This window comes from Bos mutus, chromosome 22 (genome assembly GCF_027580195.1).
Source record: "Bos mutus isolate GX-2022 chromosome 22, NWIPB_WYAK_1.1, whole genome shotgun sequence".
Taxonomy (NCBI): domain Eukaryota; kingdom Metazoa; phylum Chordata; class Mammalia; order Artiodactyla; family Bovidae; genus Bos; species Bos mutus.
Window position 1 is genome coordinate 36249066 of NC_091638.1, and position 27704 is coordinate 36276769.

General features: G+C 41.4%; 1 protein-coding gene across 16 annotated transcripts in view; it reads left to right on the forward strand.

Moving 5' to 3' along the window:
- MAGI1 (membrane associated guanylate kinase, WW and PDZ domain containing 1) overlaps positions 1-27704 on the forward strand; it is a 642595-nt gene that overhangs the window by 592168 nt on the left and 22723 nt on the right. For 12 of the 16 annotated variants that reach the window (XM_070359138.1, XM_070359140.1, XM_070359139.1 and 9 more), the window contains 6 exons: positions 3071-3102; positions 13571-13787; positions 17389-17472; positions 20285-20376; positions 22678-22870; positions 25810-26103. In XM_070359138.1, coding sequence (XP_070215239.1) covers positions 3071-3102; positions 13571-13787; positions 17389-17472; positions 20285-20376; positions 22678-22870; positions 25810-26103 — 912 coding nt within the window. The remainder of the gene's footprint in view (positions 1-3070; positions 3103-13570; positions 13788-17388; positions 17473-20284; positions 20377-22677; positions 22871-25809; positions 26104-27704) is intronic. The other 4 variants (XM_070359135.1, XM_070359136.1, XM_005903772.3 and 1 more) reach the window with 1 other exon arrangement.

Here is a 27704-nt window from a genome sequence, read left to right on the forward strand (position 1 = left end):
GAAGAGTTTTGGCAACTAGCCAGCACAGAAGAGCAAATCCCTCTTTATTTGTAAAACAACTTGCTGTGTCACTTGAGCCTGGGATTTTTTAGAAGTGTCCATGGACTGCTTCTTCAGAGCAAACAGACTAACTGGTTACCACAATATGCTTTAGACTGGTTGATTTTGCACAGTTAATGGAAGGGCCATTAATTAATGTTTAGTTTATTGCCTCAACAAGATGTGAATATGTTGTTGTGAAAAGAATTCTAGATTAAGTCTGAAGCCTGCTTAAAATAGTCCATCCACTCCCTGCCCCTTATTTCCCCACTGGAAATACTTCACTTGCCAATATTTGTGTGTGACAGTCAAGAGCACGGAGGTGTCTGAATCTGTATAATACCCATCTCTTATGCCTTCCCTTCAGCTTCATGCTGTTCTCATTCAGCATTATAGTTTGGAGACCATTCATGCTGTCACTAATAGAGATAGCTTGTACCTTTTAACCTCTGCTTCATAGGTTGGCTGTCCCTGAGTTTATCTAGAACTTCCAATCGTTTCCAGATTCTTTTTGTACTAGTCACGCTGCAGTGAGCAGCATGTACCTGTAAAACTTTGAATGTGGGTGTGAATATTTCACTATGATAGAGGATCCAAAGTACCCTTTATTTTATATATGAAAATCGTAAGAGATTGAGGATTTGAGATGGTCAGAGTTTCAGAACTGATAAGCAGAGTGTAAATTGAAGTCATTTTCCCTGACTCCTCCAAACTAGTTGTAGATTCTTTACAAAGTTTTGTAGAGGGTTGTTGGAATCCTGGGCGATGACAAGTCTAGCAAAAGCTCACTCCTGTGAAGTATTGTTTATTCCAATGCACTAAGATCAGTCTGAATTAGAGAAAAATCTATATTTAAAGATGTAATATTAGACCATTTTAATGTGTACACAGTGACTCAAAACTAATATCACTTGATAAAATTCCTTAAGGGAATCTCATTAATGAACAAATCAAAGCACCTAATGATTATTTTTAAGAAAAAATGACACATCTAAATTGCTCAAGACAGTTATTCTCATCCATAGGCAAAATATTTCCCCTAGCATGTTAAAATGCAATATATATATATATTGCATTTTATATATATAAATTGTTACAAATAATAAATATTAATATAGTCTATAAATATAAAAAAATATATTTTTTATATATTGCATTTTAACATCTTAGGCAAATGCTTTCTCCTAATTAGAGTAAGATAACCATAACCATTTATTTTTCCTCCTGAATGGTGTAAATTAGCAAAGAAGGGTAAAAGGGTTGACATTTGAGGTCCCACCTGCTCTATGCCAGGTTTGAGGCTTTTAAACATTTTGTCTATTAAATTACCCCAAATGGGCACAAAGAGTCTTTAGTCTCTCCGTTTCCTAAACTGAGGAATGAAGGACGGTAAAGCAACTGACTGAAGTTAGCCTACGCAGATTTGCCAGAATTGAGAGAGTGGTAATCCTTGTCCTACAGTGGTGTAGTTCCCTTAAAAGAGTCCTCAGACCTTCTGTGTCAAAATTTCCTGGGATATATTTTCATTCTGCAGGTTCCTGGGCCCCTGACGGTGGGCCCTGGGATTCTGCTCTGGTAAGAAGTTGCCAGGTCCTCCATGTGCGCTCTGAAGTCCCAGAGCCACTGTGCCAGACCGTGCTGACCTCCTTTCAGTGAGATGACAGTCCATCCCACAAGAGTGGCCCCGCTGCCCGTGGGGCCGAGCAGCCCCGCCACGCCCTCTTGCAGGCCCCATTAGCAGTGCTCCTCTGCACTTCCGCCTACTCACCCACTTCCGCCGCCTCCCCCAACTTGCATTGGACTTAGCACGCCTCGTGGTTTGACAAGTCACTTCTAAGTAGAGGTGAAATCATCACTACCTACAGATCGTGTTCCAAAAAAGGTTGACATTTCCGGTGCAAAGTCATCAGATCCCAATACATCAGGACCTGTATTGTGCCTAACACAGGTGGAATCTGCGTTTTGCAATCTAACCTTGGCTCAAACCAAAAATTAAAAAAAGAAAAAAAGAGAGAGGACAGCTTGCAGAAATGATTACTTTTTAAACACCGATAAACGCTGTGCTTTTCCTTTCCAGCCCTCCTTGGCCACACTCTTCTTGGTGACAGGTTTCCCATAAGTCTGCCCCTAATGGCTGCTGAGTTTCCCAGAAGTGAGAGCAACGGTCCCTTTCAGCTCTCCCTCTCCCAGTAAAGACAGTGGGGGGGTTTGGAAGAGCCTGCTAGGATCTGTGAGCACCTTTTCTCCTCTGCCTTTCTCTTTCTACATTATTATCTTTTTCTCTCAGCACCATGAAATTTCTCTTTTTACTTCCTAACCATCTGCTTTCGAGGGGCTGGTCCTGGGAAACTGAATAGGAGTGTACTTGCACGAGTGACGTGTGGAGAGGTGTGCCATGATCCAGAGGGGTTCCTAGACTGGCTTAGGTTTGTGATCTGTATGTGCTGGCAAAAGAGGATCTGTCTTTGTTTTGGTATTCAGCTCATCCAAATAAAGAAGGCATTTCCTCTCCTAAAAGGCAGGGGGGAAAAAAAGACTGAGAAAAAAATTTCTTTTTTAATTTTAACCATGGACTCCTCTGAAACTAAATATACACCCCCTTCCTCTGTCCTGATTGGTCCTCATCAACTGACAAGTGGATCGTGTGGAAAGGAAATATCTTGGACTTAATTGTAAGTTAAGTCTCTCTTAATCCAGAAGAGCATTTGAGATTCTGTCCAAGTGTTCAATTTCCCAGGCCGCTGAGGTCTGTGAATTTCTTTTCCCAGCCTCCAGGCTGCTGCAGTACAAGTCAGCATAGCTAATGCAGATAGATCTCCTGCCTCTCGCTCTCCTCCTCCCTCTGCTTTGATTCGATATGAACAGCCTGGTAACTCCGATGCTGGGGAGAAATCTGACATAACTCTGCAGATGGCTAGGTTGCCATGAAACACCTGGGGATTGTTCTTTAAGGAAAAGGTAACATTTATATGCTAATGATCTCTTCCCCCCCTCCCCCCAACCCCTTCCCTCCTTGTTGCATTTTTTCCAGGACTGCCAGTTCCCAAGAAGAGCCCAAAGTCGGTAAGGACTTGTCAGTTACTTGGTACTGGTTTTTTGGGGGGTGGAGGGTGGGAGGCTGGTGGTGGGAGGAGATGCTATCTGGCTGGACTTCACTAAATGTGTTTTAGAGTGGGTGGAGGAGACAAGAACCAAGGCTCATTTTATTAAGTTCTGGAGCTCCATTTGGTATAAAAGGTATTATCTGGGTTTGTCTTTAACTGTCCAGTGATTTGTAGGCAGGGTGCAGAAGCCTGGATAAAGAATGCACGTTTGTAATCTTCTCTGTATAAATGCTTCACAACTCTCATTCCAATGCATGAGTCTCTTAGATGTTTTAACTTGATATAAATGCTATTGTTTCTTTTGGGAGGAGGGAAAAAAAAACCCTCCACCTGCTTCCTGAATAGCATTGCTCTCAACTGGTGTTTCCAGCCATTCACATGGGTGGATTCCCTCCCTAAGCTTTCTTATGCACTGGATGATAAATTATTTAAAAATTGTAAAGCCTGTAGGTTTACGGAGGAATAACTCTGTCCTGTGTATATGCCCATGCTCACATGGAAAATGCCCCAGAACTGAGAATAAGACATTTTCCCCTCTGTGGAAATGTCCTTTGTTGTTTTTCCGGCTTTAGCGGCATTATGCTGCAGGTATAGGATTCTTTAAAAAAAAAAAAATCAATGTTATGCTGTCCTTTCTAATCTGGTTTCCCTGAAGATGCATTACCTAGTTGACATGTTAGCTAATAGCTTAGAGGCTCTAGTGTTTTGCTTGGTGGTGGTGAGCTTCTACTCCCAGGGCACTGACAACAAATTAAAATGCTACTTAAAAACTCAAAATCTGGAACTCCGGTGCCTGTGCAATTGATCCAGGTGAAAGAACTTTTCCCAAATCTTTAACACCAAGATACAGAGAGAGGGGTGTGCTTCCTTGTGGCTTAGAATATTAGGGGGCGGGGGAGGGAAAATTGACAACCTTCTGCCATCCGGGAGTGGAGAACCCTTAAAAACTTTGCAGCTTATGTGCTGCAGCTGAATTTTTCCACCTGTCTCCAAGACTGGCAGCAAGAGGCAGAAGTTTATTCATGAGATGAGAGAGGGGGCTTCCTGCATTCATAAGCCCTGCTCCTAAGTTCTCCAAAGAGAAAAACCTGCAATAATTGATGTGATTCCAGTGGCATGATGCTATGGTGATGGGAACATGTGACTTTGTCTGCCTCCCTTGTCATTTTGTGTTAATGTCCAAGCTGAGAAGGGCTGGTCGGTGTCCGTGTTGGAACTATGGAGATTCCAAAGCCTCTGTGTGTGTGTGTGCATGTGCACACGTGTGTGCGTGTATGTGCATGCATATGTGTCTCCCCATCCCTGGGTCATAGTCCAGAAACCTTTTCAGCCTTCAGAAAAAAATAGAAGCACAACTGAGAGAGGTGTCACATGAGCTTGAGTTATCAGGAGTCATCCTTTTTTCTCCCCCGCCCCCTGGCATGCTGCGTGATGCATGGACTTACTTTATGCACTCCACATGAAATGGAGTCTTGACATGGAGCGTACTGGGGGAGAGAGCAGTTTGGCACAGGCAGGATGACATCAGTAGCAAGGTGTTCTGTGTTGTTTTGCATTCCATTTAAACTTGCTGTGCAAAAGGATCTTTGTAGATTCATTTGCATCTTTTTTTCCCCCAACACATTGTGGAATTTCCTGCTGAACTTAAAGGATATCAAACAGGTATAGGGGCCCGCATTCACCAAGTCAGTTAAGAATTCCCCATGACCGTTTATTTTTATGGAAGCCGTGTCATTAGCAAGCAGCAAACCAATTACTCAGGCTACATTCCTAGGGAAAAAGCCTCTCTTAACTGCTTTGCCCACAGTCTGCTGGCTCTTAATTACCACAAGCTAAGAGACTGGTGTGTTGCTGGGTTAGAAAAGAGCCAGCCCCCAGCTTGGGGCTTGTCCTTCCCTGGTTTCTCTGCCAGGACAGGGATGGTGGTTTTCACAGCATTGCTGGCACCCTCTGGCAGCTGCTGCACAAAACTGGGGGGGCTATCAGCCAAGGTCTGCTGTTGCCAGTTAGAGCCTTGCTAACATCTGTGATCAGTAGGAGTTCTGTACAGGTGGGTTGAAAGCTGTTCCCCTTTCCCAGTATGAATTTTGATGAAGTCCTGCCAGAGAGACAGATGACGATGAGATTTTTTTGCGTAGGATGGGAGGAAATCCGTGGGGAAGTTGAATGTCCTGGTTCCAGAACGCCATTCCCATAGTGACAGACAGACAGGCTGCAGAATGAAATGTACACTGTCTGTGCCTGGGTTATGATACGCTGAGAGTTACTGTTAGTTCTGAGATACACTGTCTGAACTGAGGATGGTGTCTGTTCTTTATTCATAGAGGCTCCTGATATTGTTGACTTGCTCATGTGACTGACAGCTTCCTTTGCCCTCATATCTTTTTTCCCCTAAAATTTCAATAATTAAGTAGTTGGGGTTTTTTTAGAACAGAAGGACTTCTCTTGTTTATCTCATTTCCCCTCCTGGATAGTCTCTGTAACTTACTCTCAATCAGCAATTTCACCTACTAGGTTTAGTGTAAATGTTAAATTTATGGTTTATATACTCATGGGGGACAATGGTGGTGTCTTAATAAAATCTTTCTAATTTAATACCTGGACATCCATATAGCATCAGGGATTTTTCTGCCAAATGGCAGAGACAAAAATAAGACATATTTGCTGTCAGGTTTTAGTCCTCACTGGGAAACATTTGGTGGCCCAATTTAATCATCTTGACTGGAAACTTGTTTAACAGAGACTCTGTCAAAATTGCACACAAGGATTTTGTGTGTGAGAATTGAAAACTCTCAGTATCACACTAAACCCTGAATTTGAAGTCAGTGTTCACCTAGGTTTGTTCGATAGTTCATTTCCCAATCGTTGCTTTCTTTTCTCTCTTCTTTCATCTGCCCATCTAGCCATACATTTCTCTTTTATCTACTCATCCTTTCATCCATCCATTCAGCAAGCTGGTGTTGAAAAACTACCAAGTGTCAGGTTTGGTGTGAGCCACTGGAAATGATGTAATAAATAAGATGGTGCCTTCCTGGAGCCTACAAATGATTTATTGATTGCTCCTTTCAAAAAAAGGATGCCCTGTCACAGATCAGTAAAAACTTTTATGCATTTGTTCCATCAATGGGTATTTATTGGGTATCTCCTATGAGCCAGACCCAGACCCAGGAACTAAAACAGAAAACATTCAAGCCCTCATACAACTGGAGAGAGAGAAAAAGACAAATCTATACTCACCGTCTTCATGAGGTCTAAAGTCTGATGAGCATGTATTTTTAAAAGGTAGCCAAGCAGAAATACAACATTGAACAAGTATACACGTAATAAAAGTCATTGAGCGCTTAATGATGATAACCTTAGTGAAGTAGTCATCCAAAGCCATAAAAAGCCATTTAAAAAATTGAGTTAGATGCTGTGATGGGGCTATGAAACTCTTCTGAGTTCCCCAGCAGCCTATGCAATGTAGGTAACCACATTATTTACTTATCTTTTATTTTCAAATTAAAAAAAAAAAGCATAATGTGTTCACTAAAGAGACAGTATGTTTCTAGTTTTGAAAAAAAGTTCTCGCACAAAGTTTTCCTGCTACTGCTGTTGCTAAGTTGCTTCAGTCGTGTCTGACTCTGTGCGACCCCAAAGACGGCAGCCCACCAGGCTCCCCCGTCCCTGGGATTCTCCAGGCAAGAATTCTGGAGTGGGTTGCCATTTCCTTCTCCAATGCATGAAAGTGAAAAGTGAAAGTGAAGTCGCTCAGTTGTGTCCCACTCTTTGCGACCCCATGGACTGTAGCCTATCAGGCTCCTCTGTCCATGGGATTTTCCAGGCAAGAGTACTGGAGTGGGGTGCCATTGCCTTCTCCAAAGTTTTCCTAAAGGACGCCAAATGATGAACAAAGAAGTATCTTCAGTGAACACAATGGATGAAAGTAGCAACAACAACAGGTTTCTGTTCCATTGTTCTCTGTCCCTTACTCCTGGAAGGACTGCCAAAGACATAGTTGACAGCTAGTCATTAAAAAATACAAGAGAGAGATGTTAGGCAATGTACACAGTTAAGTAACCCAGCCTGAATCCGCCTGAATGCTGCCTCTTTCTCACATTCTCCGTTGCCTTAGTGCCCCGAATGCCACTTAACCCAGAACCAGGACAATGGTTCAGCCCACCTAAGTCCAAGCTGCAAGGAAAAGCAGTGGGAGAAGTAGATGGTAGAAGGCCTAAGGGTTGCTTACGTAAGTCTTCTTGCCTCTCATTGCTCACAGCAGCTCAGACCCTCAGCCCTTTGGAGCCCTACAAAATAGACTTTGCTGTTGTATTCGACTCCATTAAAACATGCGTAGTTCATTTTCATATTAATCAATACTTCCCTTCTCTTCTCCATTAACTCCTTCCTCTTTCTTGCTTTTTGGAAAAAAATCATTTGACTTAGACCCATAAATGATAAAAGAAAGAGAAAAAAGGACCGTCCTCTGCTTTGGCTTGTATTTGAGACTGATTTTGGAGCAACCTTTAATGACATTGGCCTAATACCTCATCAGCACTTGGAGTTTTTCCTGTTGTCCATGTAAATCACTGCAGTGGCCTTCAGTCTTGGCAGATACATGAACTGTAAATAATTTTGCTTTAAAAATGGATCAATTTGTCATTTTTAAGCCACATGAATTCTTTTCATCATTTAAGCACCTAAGTGCTGTCTGTATTAGTTTGCTCTTCCGAGCAAATATTTTCAGCTCACTTTATAAGTACCTCGACTTTGAGATCATTCTGTGAAATACTAATGAGCTGGCTTTTTCCCCCATTCCCATTTGTAAAATCCATTGCATCTTTCCAATTTCCCTGGCCTGTCAGTAATAAGGAAATCATTTGTTTTAGGGGGATTGGATCAGTGTTATTTTCAAAGGTCTTATGACACAAGTTCAAGGCTAGTGTGTGGCCAAGGACTTCCAAGGAGTTTTCAAAATTGAACCCGTTTCTTTCTTCCTAGTTGGCCCTGATGTGATACTCAGAAATAAAAAGTCTTGCTCCAAAAGTGTCCACGTAGTGATAACAGCTTGTGTTGGAGATATTCAGCTCAATATGTGGTACTCCTTTCCAATCGTTTATTTAAGCTGGAGACCTAAAGGTAGATATCCATGTCTCTAGGAGCTCCTTTTCCTCTGCCTAACCATTCCTCCTCCCCTCTGCTCCTCCTCCTCGTCTCCTCCTTTCAAGCTTTCAGCAATGCCTGTCAATCTGGCACCAAAACGTCTTTTGACTTTACTTGTCCCTCCCCTTTGTTGCTGCTTTTCCCCTGGGGTAAACCACCCTCTGTCCTTCACCTGTTCTGTACAGTAGCCTCCTGACTGGTGTTATGCTTTTACTCCCATCCCCGCCCACATATTCTCCAGGTAGAAGCCAGACCAAACTTTCTGGAAATAAGTTGGCTCTTGGCACATCCCTGCTTTAATTTGTTAATGGAGTCTTCCTCCCCAGAACTGAGAGTGAACCCAGACTCCTTAGAGTAGCCCACAAGGCCCTTGCATTATTTGGTCTCCAAGTTCATCTCAGGCCACCTCTGCACCCCGTCTGCCCCCCAACCCCAGTGTGCCTCCATAGCCGTCTCTCAGTTCTTCTAACAGTTTAGGCTCCGTGTTGCTTTGCAGACTTAGCACATGCTGCTTTTAGCAATGGAATATTCTTCCAGAAGCCACCCCTTACTATTTTCCTAAAGGATGTTGCAGTATGTTGTCATCAGTCTGTGTTGATTATTTGATTACTGTCCATCTACATGCACATGTACACACGCACACACACGTACCTCCCCTAATAACTTCTCAGATAATATCTCTTTCTTACTTATACATTAGATCTTTCAGAATCTGGCTCATAGCAGGCCATCAGTATATATTTATTGGATGAGGGAATAAATGTATGGCAGGTATTTACTCAGGAGGGGCTGTTCTGGGTCTTCTGTCATTGATGTTCTGGGTGTTTGCACCGTCCATGTTCTTAGCATGCACAGAACTACTTCAGCATGTATGCGTGTGTGGGTGCCAAGTAGCTTCAATCGTGTCCAATTCTTTGCAACCACGTGGACTGTAGCCCACCAGACTCTTCTGCCCATGGGATTCTCCTGGCAAGAATAATGGGGAGGATTGCCACGCCCTTCTACAGGGGATCTTCCAGACCCAGGGAATCCAACCCATGTCTCTTATGTTTTCTGCAATGACAGGCAGGTTCTTTACCACTGATGCTACCTGGGAAGCCCTTGAAAGTATATCTTTAACTATTAATGCTTATTTGGGGGCCAGTTTCTCACCTAGAAAAATGAGGTGAAAGATAGTCATACTATCTTTGCATTTTTCTGATGCAAGTCAGATCCTGTGTTATAACAAGTTCAGAAGTAAATCTGTTCTTATGCCCCAAGTCTTCTGGGAGGTAATGCAGACTGTTGAAAGGCATACAAGATGACTTTAATTTGAGAGCTATATAAACATTGGTTTTCTCCTGGACAGTTCTGGACCTTAACCAAATAAAAGACAATGTCACAGCTAATTAACATGTTCTCAGAAAATAAAAAGGTGTATTTTGAACTTCTCTACACCCACCGAACATAGCTTCACAAAGTTTAGGTGCCAAGATATTAAATACAGAATGCATCTTCCAATTAAGTCATTTTTATAATTGAACTTGAGAAGAAACATAAAGCAAGGTTAAATCTTATCAGGGAAAAGTCCAAAAAGCTTCCAGATGCTCATATGTTTAGCCCCTGAGGGTAGGTTAGAATTATTCCAATTAGTGATAGGTTAGTGGTGGCATAGTTTTTAGAGCATATTCTCAGGATGCTGCTTTGCTTTGATTTTCCACATTTAGGAACAAAGTTTAGATGGGATTCAAAGGGGATGCAGAGGTGCAGTTTGATGGAGAGGCAGTTTTGCAAACTCAGTCTGGATCATATCTGTCATTTTGTGATAAATTGGACCTAAATGTGTCCTTTATGGGAAAGTTGAGAAAAGGTGATAAAAATTTTTAAATGGCCTAAGCCATTTCCAGTAAACTTTATTTACACTCTTTGGTTATGGTGAGGCTGTCTCTTTAGTTAAACACAAGATTTCCAGGTCCTCCATGTCAGATCTGTTACACTGGGATAGCCATCAGAGGGTCTTGGAAACCCCTGAGGTGACGGACAGAATCTCTGTGCATGCCTTTGTGAGCATGTGTGTGAGAGCACATGTGTTCTCTGTTGGAGAAATGTCCAAACTCTTTCAGTGGGACAGGGCTGCCGGAAGAAGGGTGTGAGGTTTCCCTCAGGTAATCCTGTAGTGGCCCTCACAGGGTCCCAGAGGCTTCGTGAAGAGGAGCCTCTGTACAAAGGATGTGAGAGCTTCCAGAGTCTGAGTCCGACTTTAACCATAAACTGAACTTAGTGATAATGGTCGGAACCCACATCTGTCATTTGCTACTCGTTTGAAAAGCTGGGAAAGGGAGGGCATTTGAAGAGAAGGATGCAACTCTCATGGTAAACCCAGAGGTTCTTCATCTATTGAATTGTTTGCTTTCACTTTTATTTATTTATTTTAAGTTTTTCACTTATTTATTAATTCAGCTATTTATTTTATTTTTTAAATTTAAAAAAATTAAGTTTATTTTAAATAATTTTAAATTATTTTAATTGGACACTACTTTACGGTATTGTAGTGGTTTTTGCCATACATTGACATGAATCAGCCATGGGTGTACATGTGCCCCCCATTCTGAACGCCCCTCCTGCCTCGCTCCCCATCCCATCCCTCAGGGCTGTTCCCGTGCACTGGCTTTGAGTGCCCTGTTTCATGCATGGAACTTGGACTGGTCGTCTTTTTCACATATGGTAATATTCATGTTGCTTTCACTTTTAAAATATCATTTTCCTCCCCGTCCACGTGGTAGTCACTTAGTTGTGTCCAGTTCTTTGCAACACTATGGACTATAGTCCACCAGGTTCCTCTGACCACGGGGATTCTCCAGGCAAGAATACTGGAGTGGGTTGCCATGCCCTTCTCCAAGGGATCTTCCCAACGTAGGGATCAAACCCCATCTCCTGAATTACAGGCAGATCTTTACCATTTGAGCCACCAGGGAAGCCCCCTCCCCCACTCCTTTCTAGGCGGGCGGAAACAAAACGCTTCCAAATTGTAAAAAGTAGAAAGTTACAGCCCCATTAATTCTCCTTACTAAGGTTCATTTCTAAATGAAAACAGGTTTACATTTGGTCTGGATTATAAAAACATTCTCTGTGCATTATGCAAGTAAGAAGTAGGCAGTACAGGAAAATACAAGAGGGGGAAAATTCCCCCCTAACCCAATATATTTTCTGTTTGTGCTGGGATGTTTACACACCCAAAATGGGCTGACACTGCACATATTTGTTTATAACGGAGACCCTTGTAAAGACTGCAGTGAAGAGAAAAACAAATTCCCATATATGTGTATAAGGGGATAGGAGTGTATCCGTCATTAACATTTTTCTGACTCTGAACATCTTCAGCATGTCTCTAGGGGAAGCAAGAAGGCAGTATTGATCTTCTTAGGAAATAGAAAGGGGATACCTGGCCCTGAGAGCTGAATTCACCTTGGTGGGGGGCATTGTTGGAAGTTGGCAGAACCAGGTTCTGTCCCAAGTCTTGGAATGCTGATCCATCCAGGTCTGAACTGAGCCCCTGGTCCTCAAAAGGGAACGTGGTGACGTGGGGTAATGGTGATGGTTGTCCTTGCCAGTGTGTTTTCCTGACCTCTCCATCGGCTTTTCCCTTGCGTCTGAGTGCGTTAAGCCTCTCATACCATTGGTTACCAAGACTTCTTTGCTAGTTTAGAATACGTTCCTCAAGTTTCTCCCACAGGCCACACCGAGTATAATTTTAAAGCATGTATTTTACCTTCATGAAACGCATGCCCCATTTTCCTCAACTTTGAATCCTTGCTAAAACCTATATTCAGATCTGTAATCTGGAACAGTCAAGGGAAAATTAAGTTTTTGTCCTCCTTGACCTTACTTTGATGTTTATTTCAAAGCAAGGACTGGAAAGGGAAGGAGTAGAGGGACCTAAGAAGTAAATGAGAGGGACCTTGGAAATTTCCGTTGAGATGGGAATAAAAGTTGGAGGCTACCTGGGGAGAGAGCAAGGAAGAATGATGTGATAGGACTGATCGTGAGGCCAAGGGCAAGAGTTTGATACTATAAAGAACATTAGGGAACTGGAATGTCTAGGTCAGAGATCTTATAAGCTACTTGATAGGCTACACAGAATCTATAACACAAGCTGGAGATGCCCTTTTACTATAACTGTAGGGATAGTGTGCTGTAAGAGACAGGACTCCAGGATTTTTCTTTTGAATGAGAACACACACCTGGGCTTACCACATCTTTCGTTGGAGAAAATAAGAGCAGAAATTATTTTATTTCCCGTCCAGTATTTTTCCTCCCACTAGATTTTGCTCTCCCTTCAGTGGTCCTTTCTACAAAGAGCATCTCATAAAATGGGAAGGGTCTTTTGCTGAGCATATTTTAAGGAACAGGAATTTGCTTATTCTAACTGAAATTCTAGTGAAACTCTGTGCCTTTGACTACTGCTTGGAGTTTGAACAAGTCAGTGCACATCTAAGAAGGCTTAGCCCTGGAGGTCAACCCATATATAAAGTTGGATCTTGGTTTTCAAGCAACAGTAGTTATCAGGAGATCAGAGGTGAAATGTGATGCCTGCAAAACTGATTCACTAAGAATTATGAGAGCTCTTCAGATAGTAGTTATTTATATAGTTGTAAGTACAAGTGCACACATAATGCTAGGCATGGGTTGTTTTTTTTAAAGATCTGATCCTTATTTCTTACAGACTAAAAAGACTGCTAGTAAACCCTTAACTAGAGGTTGGGTATTTTATTATTGAAAGATGGAAAATGCAGGATCTGAAGGAACCTTGTTAACCCTGATTTACTTCCTTGGATATTTTAGCCTTCTGTTTAAACCATGCATGATATTTTCTGTCAGATATTTGATTTTAAAATGACAATGTTTATGCAAGTATTAAGATGGAAGGATTTAACTCCTGAATAAAATTCTTTGTAATTAGAAAAAAAGAAGATGTTAAAACAGATACATCTCATAATAAACAAGCCTGGTGTCTTAGCTGAGAACCTGTGATGAAAATTGGATTTGTTTTCTGCTCCAGCCCTGAAAGCAGTATGTTTTGTGATGATGTCCTTCTATCTGGCCCACCCCTCTATCTGTCTGTCAATCACCTGGAGATTTATCTGCATTCAGCATGAGCCCGACGAAGGTGGAAGCCAAAATGTTGTTGATAAATTTATGTATGTGTGCACAGAAGTGATGAACAAAAAGTGAGCTGATGGAAAACACGCACTCAGGGAACCAATAATAATCTTCTCTTCTTGCCCCTCTCACTTGCTTCCTTTCAGCAACCACTGGAAAGAAAAGACAGCCAGAATAGTTCCCAGCATAGTGTCGCCAGCCACCGAAGCCTGCACACTGCCTCCCCCAGCCACAGCACACAGGTGCTGCCCGAGCTCCCACCCGCCGAGGCCCCGGCTCCAGATCAGACCGACAATTCTGGGCAGAAAAAACCAGATCCTTTTAAAATCTGGGCCCAGTCCAGGAGCATGTATGAAAATCGACGTAAGTAGCACCCTGGCTCCTGTCTTGCCTGGACCCCATCTTGGTGCTCCAACTCTGTCTTGAGGGTTGTTGAGAATAGATTGTCAGTGTGTGAACAGGAGAGAGGTGAATCCGGGTGAAAGGTGACAGCATCTCAGAGCAGTGATAGAATCTGCTGGACATTCATGGAGGCTCTGTTCTGTCATCTGTTTGGGCGGGGTGGGGTAGTCATGGATGGTCATCAGATGAAGGGCCTGGGGGAAAAATGGCTTTATTTTTCCTTTCTGTCAGAAGAAGTGGCAGATAAGAACTACTGCCTCATTTATGCTTCCCTGCGTGGAGACGGTGGCCTCCTTCGAGCTCCTGTCTAGTGAAAGGGCTCTCATATACAATAGAACATAAATACAATTGGTGTGGATTACAAGAGTAATAAGAAGAAATTCAGTGCTTTTTTAGTGGTCTCTTGGTTTTTAAGAATACTTATAATGTTTTAAACTGTTATTAATCTTTCTAAACATTCCTTTCAAAAAGGAAAAAAACAAGCAGTGGGTATTTGTGCTTTAATTGTTCATGCTGTAGTTTTGTGTATTCCTTCAGCTTCACCTTTTTGATAAATATGAACTACTGTTGTCTTATTGGCTCTGATAAACTGAATAGTCCCTGGACTTTTTTTTTTTTTTTGCTTTTTATTATGAGATGATTTCAAAGACTGTTCACCACAAATAATATTCATTTATCTTACTAAATCCATGTTCCTAAAAATACTTTAATCTTAGGGCGTGCAAATAGACACCGCTTCTCCTTTTTTTTTTAGCTGTTGATTTTACTGACGTTTTTTCGTACGTGTGGTCAGGACGAAGTAACTATAAAGTACATGCACTTTAGATTGTCATGGGATAGGAGAGCATGTTTAATGAGGGTCTGCTAAAGGGTCTGATTAAAATTGGAATAGAGAAAGGAATCACTCTGTCCATCCTCGTGGCCCCCACTCCCCTCAGCGTAAGTGTCCTTTGGAGTCACAGCTGGGGTTCTCTCCGTACAGCCCTCTGGAGAGGCGAGACGCAGAGGTGATGGGGGCTATGGGAAGTGCTACAGCCTGCTGCCCACCCACTTGGACTTGGCCAGGAGGCAGTCCCTGGCTGGCTGAAGCAGCTCCTCTGTGACCCAAACCGGACAGGAGAGTGAGCCCAGCAACCTGTCTGAAAGCAGGCCACACTGCTGGGTGAAAGTCAGCACTTAGGGGACATAAGGCCTGTCTGCAGTCTTGGTGATGGTCAAGTGTTAGAAGTTACCCAGAGGTTTGTCTGTCTCCTTTTCCTCTCCAAGGGAGAGACATCATTACCTTCTCACTACAGTAGTATGTGGAATTAAGTACAGTCTTTTGGCTAAGGTTTCACTATGCTGGCAAAAGCCCGATAATTTGAGAAGGATTTATTTAGTCTCTGGACTAGAAAGACCCCTGGAGTATGCCTGACTTCAGGCCAGAAGAAATGAAGTTCCATTTGGAGCATCCCTTGTAAGCAGTATTGCTAAGCATGAACCTGGCGTCTGTTCTCACTGGGACTTCTCATTGATTGTAATGATTTCATTGAAGAAAAGTTTTTCAAAGAGTATGTTCACATTCCCTTCACATTTCCAAGCACACGGCTCCTCCAATCAATGACCCAACTTCAGCTGATGTGAAGATACCGCTTTATTGACCATGTCCCTGCTCTTCTCAGTTAGTACACATTTATGACTGAGTTTCCCATGTATGAATCTTTTTGCAGTAAAACAAATTGTGTTCTGAAGTGCTGGTGAGGGCTACATGGATTGACAGACAATTCTAACACACCCGAGGAACACAAGGCTCTAGCTCAGATGCCATTTTTACCTTGATGGAAATGGTATTTCTGTTATATCAAGCGGTATTTCTATTATATCAAGACTTTGGTATTTACTTTTTTAAAAGTTTTCACCAGGAAAAAAAAAAAACAACTAATTCTGCCATAGCCAGCTGCTCTAAACCTAGAATGAGAAGCAGACCGAAACATTTGGAATGGTGCCTCTTTAGGCCTTGACTTTCTAGGACATCTAAGGAATAGGATCTAGCAGCACAAATGAGAAGCAAATTTTTTTTTTTTTTTTTTGGTGATTAGAGGCTCCATAATTGAGTGATCGTAGAACCTAATTGATGTTAAAATTCACACGGATTTCTTCCTCACAACTAAATGAGGATAATGATAAGATTTCTCTCTCCATGTTATTCAGTATCTATCACAGATTTTTTTTTTCTTCACAATATCTATTGAATGAACCTACATTAGTCTTGTCTTTTAATCAGTATTTTGCTTTATTCCAGATCAGTTTCTGCCATTCCCACAGGCTGTTTTTTAATCTGCTTTTTTGAAAAAAAGAAAAATTGCAACATGTAGCCGCATTAAGTGTGATTCCCTGCCCCTCCCTGCAAGGCAAAGTACTCCAGGAAAAACAGGAAAATTAAAGTCAACGGGAGCACCTTCATTGTACCCTTAATTTATCCCCCTTTTGAGGGGGAAATATATTTTCCTTATATTTCATTTCATTGTGAAGGGCGGTGTGAAGATTCTTAACCAAGTCTCTGATCCAGTTCCTTCACATGGTATGAATGCCATGAATACCACATTCTTTATATGGCCATCTGTCAAAACAGCAGTGTCCAGATGAATCAATCTGAATTACAGATGTGTTAATAAATCCCTTTGATAAACTTAAATGTTCAGTTAAAAACAAGCATGGAAGTCCCTTAAAAGTCACATTGACTGTTTTGTATTTTTTCTAGATTACATGGCAGTTGTGCATATCTTTAAAAAATGACATTGATGAAGTCAGTTATTTGTAAATGTTCAGGAAGAGCAGCTGGTATCCACTAGTGTTTACTACAAAAGAAAATCTAAAGCTTTCACTTGAAACTTTACCTGTTCGCAAGAGAGTTGGGAAAGAAAAAATGACAAAGCTGTCATATTAACCGGCTTACACCTGTCCCTTGAGAGACATGCTTACTGATCTCGAATTGGTGTACAGCTCCTTTATCATGGTTTAAGAAGCTTGGAAGCTCTAGATTTTAAGAGCTATTGTGACAGTTCTTACTTGTGTATTTGTTCAACTCTTGGCCAGATGTGATGACTTGTGTCACTAAATAACATAGTATTTTGATTGAACTGCCAAGAATACATCTGAACAGGTATTAGTCAAAGAATTAATCGCATCAGAAACTTGATACTATTTTAAATGACAAAAGCATGCTTACATTTTTCTCAAAAGGAAATAAGTGGTTTAGATAAATCTCAGGTTCATGACATGATTCAAACAAGGTCATATGAGAATGGGTACTTTAGAGTATAATTAAATAGGAAGAGTCTTAAGATGGTAATGCTGGTTCAATGAAATTCTCAATGGTACTGTTGTAAATTCTAGCTTTTTGACGAGAAAAGTACCATGAAAAAGAAAAGACTCAAACTATAGTCTTTTAAAATCCACAGCAGCCTTGACCTTTACTGTGAAAGCTTAACTGCACATTCCTTATCAATCAAAACTAAATTAAAATGAAGTAAGAGAAAGCACATACATTAAGCTTTGCAAAATTGTGACATTAATATTCCAGCTATGTCACCTTCGCCTGCATCGGGATTGAGCAAGGGTGAAAGAGAGAGAGAAATCAATTCCACGAATTTTGGAGAATGTCAGAGTAAGGATCCGCTGAAAACTTTCATTTCTGTATTATTACTCATCCTGTTTGATGTTCCCATTGGTCTGGGGGTGGGAAGAAACTCAGAAAAAGGAGGGAAGAAAGTGGGATGCCAGGAACAGAAGTGTTTGGGACTTTCTTGTTGACCAAGCCTAGATCAAAGACAAGGTGAAGTAAAAAAGTGATAGGCATGTTGTAACCAAGTCTGCAAATATGTTGTGTGTCTGTAGTAATGGAGACACCAGGAGGGTTCTCTGCAAACCTGGTGATCCCATTGTCTCTAACGATCAAAGGAAGTCTTTTGACTGCTCTGTCGGGTTGTTGATGGAATTACAAAGGAAACGAGCTGCTCTTCCTGTCCCCTGTTCCAGTGCTTAGAATAAAGAGAGCTGGATGAGATTTTCTTAGCTCTTCTTGATTTAGACTGGGAAAAATAAAAAGGCGATAGTAATATCAGAAAGTTGGTTCTACCGTGCTACCTCCTAAAAACTTAATTCTAATAAAATCTTCCTGAAATGAAGAAGAGAACAAAAACAAACATTTTGGGGGAGTAGTTTAGAAACTGTAATGCCATTGGGAATAAGTGGCAGCAGAGGACAGAGAAGATAAAATAATTCTGTAATGTGTTTCGGTACTGATTGATCACCAAAGTTCTATATTTGGTACATGGTATTTGGTTGGCGGAAGAATATAATTGTCAAAATGCTCAAGTTCAAGGGCCAAAAGACTTTCTTTGTAACTTATCTGTGTTTGTGTGTGTTTTCCTGAAGGTTCATTGTTTGCATCTTCTGCACCCTTGGGGTCTGTCATTGGGCATCTTCATTTTCAATCGGAAGCTCTTTAAGTAAATTTGCCATTTGCTTATTTCTGAGAAGAATTTTTTTTCCCCAATGGGCTAAGCTGTTTGATAAGCCTAAGTCTGTTGCTACATTTGGTGTCACTATAGAATGGGCAGGTGTTCTGGTGTTACATGATGCTGTGATAAAAATAAAAATTGGTCTGGGCTGGAGGTCTCTGCAGAGGTCTTTGCTTGTTCACAGAAAAGTTCAGCTATTTTCAGGCAGACTCTGCCAAGAACCTTGTGTTGGCTGGAAAGCACCCATGGTCTATTTTGGTAATAATTCTCCTGCTTGAGTGAACCTAAGACGGAGACTCAAGTTGATTTAATTTGTTGTTTCAATGAGGCTATTACAGCAAATACCCTTTAGCCAGCTACTCAAACAGAAAGAAAATATTGTTACCTTAGCACGCTCAAGAAAATACCATTCTCAAATTGTGTTTCTGGGAGTACTGTGATGTAGCTTAACTCCATGTACCATGGCGTCTGACAGCTTAGCCCAGGCAATTATAATGAAATGTGTTGGATAAGAAGATTCATTGAAAGCACAGCATTAAGATAGCTCAAGCACAAATATTGGATTCAGGCTCCTCTGACTTGGATTTACCTGTTCATTTAGTTTCTTTTCTCTTGACATATTCATTCACTGTCATTTTAAGCTTATGGGTGAGTCCCCAAAGTGGGACATCTGTCACCTGCTTGAAATCTGAAAAGCCACCTTCTTCTTCCCATTGCCATTGTACAAAATCAGAGAAGGTGGAAACTAAATTCTTAGTATCTACACACTCCTTTAGCCCCAAAGCCAAGGAATTAAAGAAACCAGAAATTCTGCAGAGCAGTATTTGAAAATCTCTTTTAGGATTCACAGCCACTAAATTATTTTTTTTCTCTTTAAATAAAAGATTGGTCATCTTATAGACTATAAAACACACTACAAATACACTAAAATATTAAGTAAGAATTAAATAGGAATAACCCTTTTTTATTACCTTAGTTAAGTCATAATGGTGTATAGGACAGTCTCATGTACAATAAGCATGGTCTTACGGAAATTTCTTTAAACAAAAAATGAGATTTCCATTTCAAAACCCTGAACTGTTACTGCATTTTGAAAGTAAAATATCAAGTTATTGGCTAATAAATTAGTACTTACAATGTTGAAATATAGGCAAATCATGGAGTAAAAAACTCATTTAGTGATGAAATATGGTTCATTTTCATAGAACAATTTGTTGTTGCAAATTGTAAATTGTTCATTTACATAGAACAATTGATCTTAAGGATATAGAAGGCTGGCTACTTTTTGGTAATAGTAGTGAAATCATAGTAAATGTTCTAAATTGGGAAATATTAGGATGTTTGAGAGTAACTAGTTTGGCAAAAATGACCTAACAGATCATATTATCAGTGTGCTAGTCTTGGTTACTTTAAGGAAAAACAGAAGCGGTGTTGTTTTTTTAATAGTTTTTGCCATAAGCTGTTTTTTTTCATCTTGTAGTTTATAACATCGGCACTTAACAGGTCTCCTGACTCCTCGTCCCCAGCCTCCGCATCAGAGGTCAGTCTGACTTAGCATGAACTCCTTCCTCAGATATGGGCACCCACTTTGTGGTGCAGAGCATGATAATTTTAATTTACTAAATTCCTCTTGCAACAATACCCAGGAGAGTGGCGAGCACTGACTGCAGCCTTCATCAGGAATAATTTCTTGATGAGGAACTATCAAACAGTGATTAGTCCTTTGGAAAAAAGAAACAAAAACAACACTTCAGGCTCAATGACTGTCCCCACGATTTATTTTCGCTCACCGTCCTCTTTTATTTCACCTGTCCAGATTATTTTGTTTGCTTGTCTGTGTTTGAAAACTGTCATCCATTCAGGCACGGTCAGTATTGGTCCTGTGACTATGTTCGCCTTAGGGCTCTGATTCCTTTTATCACAGAAATAATCTCTCTTCCTCTCCCTTCTCTGCAGTTCCAGATTATCAAGAACAGGACATCTTCCTCTGGAGAAAAGAGACCGGATTTGGATTTAGGATTCTGGGTGGCAATGAACCAGGGGAACCTGTGAGTCTCTTGTCTCCCTGCCCCATCCTGTCCCTCACAGTACTAATTTCTAAGAATTCAAAACCAATTGGCAGCAGTGACAGATCACCAAGATTCGAGTTCCACTAGGTGCACCCAAAACTGTTTTCATCTTTTGAAAAAAAAAGTTTGATTTACAATGTTGGTGTTAATTTCTGCTATTCAGCAAAGTGACTCAGTTATATATATATGTATCTTCTCTGGCTCTTTCATCTTAACCAGTGGGAGTTATTCTTTGGGTTTTGTGGAGCTCTTTCTGTCTTGAGGAAGAAGAGACTAGATCCTTTCTAAAGAGTGTGTATTCATGTTTGTGGAGGGCGGCAGCTGCAGCATCTGTAGCTCCCTATCAAAGAAACAGAAACCAAAAAAAGCAAAACAGGAATAGACATCAACTGAGAACACAATGGCCTGATCCTTCTGGGCAATTCTGTTAAATCTACCAGCAGGTCGTTGGCTTTGTATATTGAGTAGCTAGGACATAGAAGGCACTTCACAAGGCATTATGAGAGATTAGAGAAAGTAGGAGCACTCTCTTTACAAAATTAGAGAAAGAACCCTGAACAAGGATCAGGAGACATTTAATCTCTCCGGGCCTCATCTTTAGAGTACATTGAGGAGACCACCGTGAGATTCTTTTGAAAGGGGAAAAAAGAACTAAAGATAAGTATTGTTCAAATTTTCCTCATCACAGTAAAAATAGTTATCATTTCTTGTCTGCTTACTATGTGCCAGTTGCTATGCCAAAGGCTTTTAACGTACATCCTTCTCATGTATGCATCAAATCTATGAATTTACCCCCATTTTCAAATCATGAAATAAAGACACAGAAAGATTAATGTGATCTTGCCTGGGATCACAGAGTTAGTAAATGGAGGGACTGGAAAGGCTGTGATTCCAGAGTCCGTATTCTTAACCCCTCTTCTACCAAAGTTCTTTGTAAAAGATACATGTCATGTAAAGACCGTTGTGCATTATTACCTAGTGAGAAGGCAAGGAAAACAGATGTTTTAGCTAAAGTTTGTAATGTGCTCAGTCACTCAGTTGTGTCTGACTCTTAGCAACTCCACAGACTGTAGCCCGCCAGCCTCCTCTGTCCGTGGTATTTTCCAGGCAAGAATACTGGAGTGGGTTGTCATTTCTTTATCCTGGGGATCTTCCCGACCTAGGGATCGAACCTGTGTCTCCTGTATCTCCTGCATTGCAGGCAGATTCTTTACCACTGTGCCACCTGTGAAGTTTAGTGACCGGTTAATATAACAATACCAAGACACTAAAAATAAAGACCTGTTCTGCATGCCAATGCTATAGACTATGGAAATAGGGATGCCCAACCAGACTTTGCTTGATTCACCCTTTCATTTAACAGTATTTATCGTGCATTCCCTATTGCTAGGCACATGCTGACCTTTAAAGAAAAGTTGTATTACTGTTATACTTAGCAGAATTTTCTGAATAGAAGGCTTATAGAAAAGGAGAAAAGGTTTTGCCCATGAAGGGAGTAAAATGATTGATTTCTGCAAAGGGGAAAAAAGAATGAGTCATCAGCAAACCACAGATAAATGTCAAGGAAGCAAACAACAAAAGGTTATTTTTTTGCACCACTTAAGAATTATTGTACCACCTAGCACAGCAGCTAGAACCCAGTGAAGGGCACGGATACAGACACAAATGAATGGGCTGAATTTTGCTCAGAGATGTGAAGGCCATCATTACACAGACAAGCCTTGTTTTATTAAGCTTTGCAAAAATTACATTTTTTTGCAAGTTGGAGTTTGGTGCCAACCTTCCACTGTCAGATGATGGTTAGCATTTTTTACCACTTAAGTTTTTTTTTTTTTTTTTAATTAAGGTATGTAATACCTTAATTTTTAGACATACTATTGCACACTTACTAAACTACAGTATCTGTGTTTGTTTGAGCAGTTAGTCGTGTCCAACTCTTTGTGACCCCATTGTCTGTAGCCCACCAGGCTCCCATGACCATGGAATTTCCCAGGCAAGAATACTGGAGCAGGTTGCCATTTTTATCTCTAGGGGCTCTGTCTGACCCAGGGATTGAATCCGTCTCTCTTGGGTCTCCTGAATTGGCAGGCAGATTCTTTACCACCAGCGCCGGGTAAACATAACTTGTATGCATTGGGGAGAAAAATCATGTGACTCACTTTGTGGTGATACTTGCTTTATTGCGGTGATCCAGAACTGAACCCATAATGTCACCAAGGTGTGCCTATAATAGTCAACCAAAAAGGTTAGTGTTTCATCTATCATCTAATTACTCAACAGATTTATATTGGTCACATCGTACCACTGGGTGCTGCTGATACGGACGGCCGTCTGAGGTCTGGGGATGAATTAATCTGTGTGGATGGGACACCAGTCATTGGAAAATCACACCAGCTTGTGGTCCAGCTTATGCAACAAGCCGCCAAGCAAGGCCACGTCAATCTAACGGTGCGGCGTAAAGTGGTGTTTGCGGGTATGTTTTTCATTCATTCCTTTAGACATTGCCTTGTCGCTTTATGCACAGAAGAGGCCCCCTTCCTGTGTCTGCCTCCTCAAGCATCTATTTTAGCAAATGTTTGCAAATGTGATTAAGCACAGAATTTCCAGATGGTTTGCTTCTCTCAAACCCTGCAAAACCACTGTCACTCAAAAGTACTGTAATGTGCCAGCCATGCATATCCAACAAAGGCTTTTAGAGCAAAGCTAGTTGAATATATGGTTACGTCCCTCCATCCCCTTGCCAACCAGAACTTAGTCGTTGTCTTCATTTGATGAGGATTCTCAACAAAAGAGGTCACTGTGACAGGTGAATTGTAGCACCCAAATAAGAGAGCAAAAATCAGTCTCATGCTGCCGAATAAGCTTATAAAAAGTTACTCTATTGTTGACAGTCATATGTATTAAACTATTTTAATTTTTTACTTTTTCTCTATAAGAAAGCCGTATGGCTAGCCAGTTTTAGGTACTCTTTGATTTCTTCCTCTACACCCAGAAGTCCTATATGTTCTTAACTCAAATATAACCTGTTTTGTAAAACCCTTGGCAATTCTCTACTCCCTCCAACTGCCTGCTGATTTTAGCCTTCCTTTCTTGCCATCCTTGGCAATCATGGTTTACTTCTGTGCTAGAATCTGCCATTTTGAGACAGTCCATGGAGTGTCTTCCTTTCGCATTCATTCATCACCTTTGTTGGCAGCCCCCACCTCCAAGTATTTAAGACAACCCAGAATGCTGAAGAAAGAAATTCCATGTTATATCAGTGGAATTACTGAAAAAGTATGACATGAAATTTTATGAATTCTCCATAGCTATGGTACTAGTGAAACAGCTACTTATCAAATAAAATCAACTGGCTCCTTGTTTAGGAAAAATTAGTAGAACTCACTTCAATGGTATGTAATTAATTTCAAAAGAATTAAGACATCAGGGTCCAGTGTGAAAGCCCTACTACCTGTTGCTGCCATGGAAAGCAGTGTTAATCATTTATGTCCTGAGAGCTCGTTTATGGTGTCAGGATAACATGGTGTCCCGTGTAGCCAGAAGCAATCAGAAATGACTTTAGAGATGAGTTGAAAACTTTTTATTTCACTGGTCCAGATAAAAATAATAGAACAATGAGATGTTTGTTTCAGATTTATTTTTTTTAATTTTAAATATTGGGGTTTTTAAGCTCTTGGGTAAAAAGGCATATTAAATCTTTGAAGAGACATAAGGCTCAGTGAAATAAGCCAGTCACAAAAGGACAAAAATGGTATGCTTATACCTCTATGAGGTGCCTAGAGTAGTCAATGTATAGACAGAAAGAATGGTGGCTGCCAGGGGTTGGTGATTAGTGATTAGTTGCCAGGGAAAGTGATTAGTGTTTAAAAGATAACAAAACTTCAGTTTCAGAAGATGAAAGTTTCTGGAGATAGCTGGTGGGGATGGTTGGACAACAGTGATTCTGTACTTCGTGCCACTGAAGGATACATCTAAATGGTTACAATAATAAGTTTTAGGTTCTGTATATTCTACTACTATAAAATGAAATCTATGAAAGGAGATGCTTTAGGGAATAAATTTAGTAGTCCTATCCAAAATCTGAACCCATATTTTGCTTTTGGCATGAAAAATGAGTGGTCCCACCTACTTTTGTGGCTATCTAGGAGTGGTTTACCCTGCCACTTGATAAAGCAATAAAACTGGAATTTGATAAAATGAATTCTGAGGGAGGTTAATGTATCCAATTCTGTGATCAGAGTGGATCATTGACATCTGGAATCTGGGAAGAAAAGCAAAGTATACCTCTGACAGGTGTTGTCAGGAATCCTGCAGTAGGGAGGTCATAATGGTGCTGTCAACTTACAGTCTCTCTGATGGAAAAAGCAGAAGCAGAGCTGAGCAGAAATGTGACTTGAGGGTAATGACAACTTGAATGCAGATATGTCTCTGAGGCAAAGATGGTGGGCCACATCTTATGCTTCCTTCAGTGGGTTGTTTCTGTTTGTTTCATTGACGTCTTACTGCTGTACAATATCACATATGTTACAAGTGTATAATACAGTGATTCACAGTTTTTAAAGGTTATACTCCATTTGTGAAATGAAGTGAAAAGTCGCTTAGTCATGTCCAACTCTTTGCAACCTCATGGACTGTAGCCTGCCAGGCTCCTCTGTCATGGAATTCTCCAGGCAAGAATACCGGAGTGGGTAGCCATTCCCTTCTCCAGGGGATCTTCCCAACCCAGAGATCAAACTCAAGTCTCCTGCATTGCAGGCAGATTCTTTTCCATCTGAGCCACCAGGGAAGCCCATTTATAGTTATTATAAAATACTGGCTATATTGCAACATTGTAGAATATATCTTTATAGCTCATTTTATACCTAATAGTTTGTACCTCTTACTCCCCTACCCCTATCCTGCCCCTCCGCCCATCTTCTGCCCTCCGATAACTGCTAGTTTGTTCTCTGTACGTTTGTCTGCTTCTTTTTGTTAATCCACTAGTTGGTTGTATTTTTTAGATTCTACACATAAGTGATGCCGTGCAATATTTGTTTTCTCTGTCTGACTTATTTCACTTAGCATAATGCCAAGGGGTCATTTTTCTATCTGTGAAGCAGGAAATATTTCAGAATGGGCCAGTCTTGCTGCAGATTTGAGTCCAAATACAGATGCTGAGACACAGTATGCCCTAAATGTAACAGACTCTGGGTGTCCCCTTTGTTCTCCCATGGTATCGATGTCTGCAGATCCTGAATGTAAATACTAATGAGAGTGGTTTTCAGTTCCTGTGTCTCAGTTATGTGAGGCCAGGTGCTGTTATAGCTGTCACTCTCTTGGTTTGGTTGTGGGGTGGATGGGGGAAGGAGGAAGGGGTTGACAGGGCACATTTCTTGCAAAGGCGGGTAACCAAGAGGTACGTCTCTTGCACAGCCCCCAAAACCGAGAACGAGGTACCCTCGCCAGCCTCATCCCATCACAGTAGCAACCAGCCGGCCTCGCTGACGGAGGAGAAGCGGACCCCGCAGGGCAGCCAGAACTCCCTGAACACGGTGAGCTCAGGCAGTGGCAGCACCAGTGGCATCGGCAGTGGCGGCGGCGGCGGCAGCGGTGTGGTGAGCACCGTGGTCCAGCCCTACGACGTGGAGATCCGGCGCGGCGAGAACGAGGGCTTCGGCTTTGTCATCGTGTCATCGGTGAGCAGGCCCGAGGCCGGCACGACGTTCGGTGAGTGTGGTCACTTCTGCTCCCCAGCGTTTCCTGGGGTGACTGTTCTCTGGAGAGGGAAAGACGAGCCAGAATCTCATTAACAGAAATGCTTGTCATGCTTTCCGCTTCAGGTAATGAAAGTCTTAATTGGGGACGGACTTCATTGGGTAGCTTTTCCCCTCCTGAAGGTTGGGATTTTTTTTTTTTTAACTCTTCAGCTTCCATTCTGGTGGCACGTTCACAGGCAGACAACGTCATGCATAGGTGAAATTTGCAAAGAAGCCCCTTGACAGGATAAACTGTGAGAAATTCTTGCCAGAGAGAGACCTTTGCAAGGTCCTGAGCAGGGTATCAATCATAGCAGTTGTCTCAGAAGGTCTCCGCATTTTTAAAAGAAGCATATGGTTTTAGAAATAAATGCCTGGGGGGAAAAATAGAGGTGTGAGGAGTAAAAAATATACATGCAATGCCCTTTCCATCTTATCTGTGTCCTTCCTCTACTCTACCTATCTCCATCTGAAATTTTAAAATTTTAATTTAAAATAATATGTTTACTGTTGCCTGGTGGAGAATCTAATTAAAATCTGAGTGCAGAGCTGTTTGTCTTCACTGCCCTTGAATTCTAGCAGGGGTGGTTGTCCTGTCTCACCCAGATGTTGGGGGTTTCAGCAGAGAGTGGAGAAGCACAACTGTCACCCTCTCACAAGGTCAGCTCTCTGCAGGGTGCACGGGCTGAGACAAATAGGAAGCCAGGTGATTCTAGGAACTAGGAATCACGAGTCTTCCTACTAGAATGGATCATAAGTATATACTCCAGAACTGATCCACCTTCTTCATTAAATAAAATGTCATTTGTTGTTTTTCCCAAGCACATTTGTTAGTTAATATGGAATATGATGGGAGACAGGAAGGGCTGTGAAACATGCTTCAGCTCTGTCTCCAAATTGGCCTACCCACAAGGAGTCTGAGGACCACTGGTCCAGGTCGCTTGCTGGCTAACATCAGCTAGGTGCTCCATCCTGTTGGATTTCTGCTCTGGTACAACTCTGTTTGTCTCCATTTAGTCTTGGTACTTTGCTTCCTGCTAAAGTCATGTCCCTTTAAGGTGCAAACTTCAGGGGACAGTGCGTCAAGCCAGGTCTGTGCATGTGTGGCTGCAATAACAAACACGCATTACTAACAGTGCCTCTCTGAGCTCTGTTAATAGCATTATCACAGCATGTTGTGGGTGGTGGGTGACTTGACCTCAAGGCAGGGTGGTTTTCTGGCTTGTTTCTCCATTAGTTTTGAAGACTTTTCAGTCCAATTTGAAAAGAAAAGAAAAGCAGAGGGGACAAAGACATCTCAAATTATTTTCTTCAGATCTGCAGTTTGTCCCTATGCACCCGGTGATATTCTCAGAATTTGAGTTCTCAGTTTCTCCTTCTAGAATGAAACAACAGATACGTCTGGTGGGAGGTTTTGTGTTGTTAACAAATATCGAATGTCTTCACTCACCGTTTGGTGTCTGATTGTTTTCCTCCAACTTCTACAATGAGCAAATTAAACTGTCCCTAATACCTTGCATGTGACCTCTCTCCTGAGCTACGCAGACTTTCCTCCCACCTGCTGTATGATAC